A 5,683-nucleotide genomic window follows, 5' to 3' on the forward strand; every position below is an offset into this window, starting at 1 on the left:
CCCCGCAGCAGCTGGTTTCTGGAGTTTCCGGTCTGACCGGTTTGTGGTTTACAGAAAGTTCTCATTTTTCTTTGAACACCTGAGCGATGACGACAGACTCAGCCGCTTGGTTCTGGTTCTGGGGGGGTTCTGGACGCTGGCCATGCCTTGGTCAGTGACACCCCCCCCCTCATCTTCGTGGGCGGTGACTTTCACCAAAGGAAACACAAACATGTTTAACTTTTGATAGACACAAATGTGTGTCCACACGCACAATAATTTCTGAACCAAAGAAAACATTCAGATTTTAGAACCGGACCATCAACAAAGAGCAACGGACAACCAACAAAAGGGAAAACAACAGATGTCTCACACACACAGAAACTCACATAAACACAAACACACACCCCCCCGGGGTGAGAACCAGTTTGGTAAACGTTGACGAGGACAGACGGCGCTCCGTCACCGACTGACCGAGCGACATTCCTCTCTTCATCCGTGACACTGATGGACGGTTGTATCAGTTTGTGTGATTGTGTCTTTATAGCTGTGTGAAGAGGGTTGTGTGTTGATGATTGTGTACCTGTGCTAATCTCCTGCAGCTCAGTGCCTGCAGCCGGTGAAGATGGGTTCTTGCCGCGCCGCATTTCCTCGTTTCTTCTTCAACGCCAGCAGCGGCAGCTGCAGCAGCTTCATCTACGGCGGCTGCGACGGCAACGACAACAACTTTGAGTCTCAGTCGGAGTGCGAGGACACCTGCGGCGGAGCTTCAGGTGAGGACTGGAGTCCATGAAAACTCCCGAAGGTTTCAATCCAGACGGTAGAAGAAGAGCCGGATCTTCATGTTGTTGTAGAGATTTCTCCTTCAGTCTGCCCCCCCCCCCCACTCACTCGGTATCGGTGGTTTCAGGAAGAGTTCTGCAGGTCGACCAGCCCTCTGCTCCCCATCAAGTCAAGGCTCCTCGGATGGCTCCAGCTCCACCGAAGTCGGCGGATCCCCAGAGGATCGGACATGTCTTTGGGGATGTCTCCGCAGGTACGTTCCTTCATCTCGTCCAGGTTTGACCGGTGTGTCAGAACCAGATGGACATTTCAGGAGACTGTCTTTGATGGGAGCAGCTGCGCTCAGCTCCGGGTTTTGGATTGTTCTGGGTGGGTTCTGACTTTTCCCAGACCGGATGGTGGTGACTGATGGGGGGGATCGGCAAGAATCTGGCCATACGATACAGATCTGGATATATCCAGAGACAATCTTCAGTTTTTCTTTCATTTTTAAGAGCATGACTCTTATTATTAAAATAGTTTTACATGAATAAAACAGTAAAATTTTCTGTAACGATCGGAGCGTTGAGCCCGTCAACTGTCTCTCATGAAGTGGATTTCACTAAAGCAAAGTCCAATTTAGGAATCATCTTTCCAGCTCTCAACGATGTCTGATTTTTACTAATTATTTTTCAGTAAAAGAAAAACCAAAGATCAAATGTTCTATAAGTTTGGTTAAGAAAAGAAAGTGCTAGATATGCTAACATTGCTGAATGTAGCCAAACCAGTTCAGGTGCTTCAGAAAATGCTAAAAATAAAAAAATAAAAACCTCACCAATTCTTTCCATAATCATGCATGTGATGAAGTAGCATGACAGGCTAGAAGAGAGATGTCCTGGTATAGTGACCCAGGCACCATACACTCCAGGACCGGTCATGGTATGGCGCCTGGGTCACCATACCAGGACCGGTCCTGCATGACAGTCCGCTCTGTAGCGCTGCGGCTCCGTCTTCACACGTGCAGGTAAACACCGATTTCACAGCTCATCGCCATGACGGTCCTCAACAACCGTTACTCTAACTTTGTGCATCTAAATGGGCGTGTCCAACTGTCCAGAGAACTGTGGATCCAAACCAGACGTGGGTCCCTGCAGGGCGGCCATGCCACGCTGGTACTACAGTACAGAGACTGGCAACTGCCAGAGGTTCCTGTACGGAGGCTGCAAAGGAAACGGCAATAACTACATCTCAGAGGAACAGTGCACAGCTGCCTGCACCGGTGAGGACACCTGCAGTACAGGTTGCACCTATAGGAGCGGTCTGGGGTATTGGCTTCACTCTCATTGACTGCTTTTTCCCGTGAAGGATTCACCGTCCTGCCATCCTCGAAGAAGGAGTCTGAGGAAGACGGTCATCGGGGCGTCAGAGGTAAGATGGTCATGGTGGGGTGAAAGACCGCTGGATCCCGGCCGCTGGATCCCGGCTGCATGCCAGTTCCAGTAAAGATGTTGTACTTCTGAAGTACTGCTCAGTAAACCGTAGTACTCATAAAGCAAGGGGGTGCAATGTGGGTAATGTGGACAACTGGAACCAACATGTTTTCTCAGATCACTGCAAACTGAAGCCGGACCCTGGGCCCTGCCGGGCTGCCTTCCCAAAGTTCTACTATGACAGAGACTCTTTCTCCTGCAAGTCCTTCCTCTACGGTGGCTGCAAAGGAAACGCAAACCAGTTTGACAGCACGGAGGCGTGCATGGACAGCTGCAGCGGGGACGGTAAAGGAACTTGGGTTGCTGACACTCATAATACTGGTTTTTGGCTTAACCTGCATCTGTTTGTCTGCTTAGGTCGGTACGACGGTCATGGTAAAGCCCATAACCGCTGGACTGCCGGTGAGTTTGTTCAAAGAAGCTTCCCACTGTCCGGGTTCAGGTTTAGAGCAGGGGTTCCCAAACTTTGTCTCGTACGGGCCCCATGGCTGTTCCCTTCTGTGATGTGGGGCCGTTGGGTTGGGTTCAGGGGGGGGCACAGGCAGCAGAAGCTGGAATAAAATGTCATTCTTTCCGGATAGTGAGTCCAGACAGACCAACAGTAAGATCTCGCCCCTCTGACATTGTTCAGGGGGCGGGGTCTCATGTGGAGGCGGGCTGTAGTTTGGGGATCCCTGGTTCAGATGATGAACAGCAGACGTCCTGGTTTTTCTGGACAGTGATCCGGTCTATAACTGCCGCTCTTCCTGTTTCCGTCAGCCTTCTTCCTGTTCGCCACTCTGGCGGCCATCTCTGCTCTTCTGCTAGTGACGGTGATCATCATCACGCTGAGGCGCCACCGCCTGGTTCGATCGCCGTCTTCTGTCAGGTAGTTGTCATGTTGGCACTAGCGCCACCTTCAGGTCACCCGGTACATCACTGACTCGTGTTGTTCTGTCTGGCAGTGATAAGGAGGAGCTCCTTCCGGATCTGGATGACGTGTCCTCGGTGGAGTCCCTGTCCGTTCCTGAGAGCCCCAAACCAGAACAGAAGGCCTAACAGCGTTCTGGTTCTGGTCCAGATCCCCATCCTTCTCAGAACAGATTTTTGATGGGCTGTTAGTTCTGAGAGGGATCTGAGCCAAACCAAACCCTTTAGCAAGGCTGATCTGTCACCGACAAGTTCTGATCCTCAGCAATCCATCCTGCAGATCAGAGATTCAGATGAACCCGAACTCTGATCCACTTCTCAAACACCAAACCGGACAGTCCCTACCAGTCCAGTTTGAACCTGGAACCACAGTTCTGTATGTGTGGTGTTGAGTTAAACTGAAAACAGAAGCATCAAACTAACACTCCGAGTTCTGTGCTGGCTCTGTTGGTTTCATTTCTAGAACACTCAGGTTTTCCTTCATCAGAACCCTGATCCAATAGTGATTATTCCTTACCCCCCACTCCCAAATTATTACCAAGTTTCGCTGGATGAACTGGCCGTGGTTATGAGCTTCTGGACCTGATGTCTCAGATGTGACAAATCCTTTTCATGATGGGTGTTCCTGCGGAGTTTGGGTCTCGTTCGGTCACCACGGCGCCTCAGTTCCTCCTAATGATCCATAAAGAAAGACCAACCAGCTGATGATGCACTGATGGATGACGGCTCAAACACAGAAAGCTCTACAGGAAACTGAATTTACACAAAAACCCAACCACAACCCGTTCAGAACCGAAGCAGACCCGAGGACCGTGGTGATGAAAGAAGTCGTCCGTCAACTCAGACCTGAAAGCAACGAAGAACGTTGATCTTGAAAAGTCATGTTCTAAAATAACTGACTTCCGAGAATCATTCAAGCTTCACTTCCGATTGGACGCTCGTTAGGTCTCTGATTGGAATAGTTTCCTGATTCCTGGCATGCCGCCCCTCCCCCATGATCATGCCGAGCTCTGATTGGTTGCTAGCAGGAAGTGAGACGTGCAGATCGGTGACAGATCAGCCTGACAAAGAACAGCCTGTTACAAATCTTTTGCTTCAGTAGACTCCACTAGAAAGGAAATCATGACTTTAATCACTTATTGATGAAACTATTTATACTTTGGGAGTTTGATTGATTTAGATTAAGTTATTGTGTTTTTCTGTTGACTGTGGGCGGGGTTAGTGGTAGCCTGCTGATGAAGCTGCAGCATAGTGGAACCGATGGTGATTAATCAATAGGACTTTTGGGAAACATGTGAAGTGAGTACTTAGTCATCTAACACCACCCCACCACCCCGCTCCCCACGTCTTCTTTTACTGATTTTTTTAAATGATTTTAAAACTGTTTTCATTGAATTTGAAAATAAATTCTGTTTCTTCTGAAGGAAACTTCTGTGTTTGACTGAAACCCGATCAGACCAATAATGTTCAGGAAATTCAAAGCATTCCAATATTTGACTCAGCCAATAGATTTACTGACTACATTAGAAAAACACAAAGTAGCTGATCGGTGTCTGCTGATGCATGAGCCCAACTGTCAGTACATGAGTGTGTGGGGTCAGACCAGCTGTTTTACATATTTACAAGAAGGCTGATGTTATTCACAAGCATTTCCGTGCAACCAGCTCAGAAAGGGAGGGAAATTCATGTGGCCACATGTAATACGTGCAGCCAAGATGGCATTACTGCCTTGCCCGCACGCATTGTAAGTGTCTCCAAGGTTGGATCTTTTTGTTGGCCGCACGTATTTAAAATTAAACTTCAAGTTAAAGTCCCATTAACTGTCACGCTCCTAAATGTGTTCTCCACATTCGACCCATCCCTTGGTGGATCCATGAGCGGCAGAGACGGCCGTACTCGGGAACAATCGGGTTGTTTAACATTCATTCATCTTCCTGACCGCTTCTTCCCTTTCGGGGTCGCGGGGTGCCGGAGCCTATCCCGGGTACTGAAGGGCGAAGGCGGGGTACACCCTGGACAGGTCTCCAGTCTGTCGCAGGGCCTCAATCACACACATCCACCCTCACATTCACACCTAGGGGCAATTTAGAGTCACCAATGAACCTATGAAGCATGTTTTTGGACGGTGGGAGGAAGCCGGAGTCCCCGGTGAAAACCCACGCATGCACGGGGAGAACATGCAAACTCCACACAGAAAGGTCCCAGCGGGGATTCGAACCGGGGCCTTCTCGCTGTGAGGCAAGAGCGCTAACCACTGCGCCACCGTGCAGCCCCTGTTTTATGTTCATGTTATGATCAATATAAAGAACTGATTGTGTTAATGCAAACAGAAAATGGCCTTTGTTCCAAAATATGAAACAAACCAGAGGTTCTCATGACTTCCTTTCAAAAGAAAAGACCTTTAGCATGTAGGATCCTCTGGGTGAAGGCAGTAGTGGCTAGTGTGACGTCAGCAGAGCGTTTATTCTACAGCTATTGGTGCAAATCTAACATCAAATCAGAGATAACAGAGTGACCCTTGTGGTTTTTTAGGACTTGAATTC

The 5,683-nt window shown here is 49.0% G+C and overlaps 1 protein-coding gene across 1 annotated transcript in view; it reads left to right on the forward strand.

The window, feature by feature from the left end:
• The window catches only part of spint2 (serine peptidase inhibitor, Kunitz type, 2), a gene marked incomplete at its 5' end in the record, with an annotated part of 5,568 nt that extends 1,000 nt beyond the window's left edge, over positions 1–4,568 (forward strand). The window contains 8 exon segments of the mRNA XM_024277890.2: positions 582–752; positions 890–1,015; positions 1,859–2,020; positions 2,107–2,169; positions 2,349–2,516; positions 2,589–2,633; positions 2,991–3,099; positions 3,176–4,568. Coding sequence (XP_024133658.1) covers positions 582–752; positions 890–1,015; positions 1,859–2,020; positions 2,107–2,169; positions 2,349–2,516; positions 2,589–2,633; positions 2,991–3,099; positions 3,176–3,269 — 938 coding nt within the window. The 3' untranslated portion in view covers positions 3,270–4,568.
• Positions 4,569–5,683: the final 1,115 nt, after the last annotated feature.

Source organism: Oryzias melastigma, linkage group LG13 (assembly GCF_002922805.2).
Source record: "Oryzias melastigma strain HK-1 linkage group LG13, ASM292280v2, whole genome shotgun sequence".
NCBI classification, from domain to species: Eukaryota; Metazoa; Chordata; class Actinopteri; order Beloniformes; family Adrianichthyidae; genus Oryzias; species Oryzias melastigma.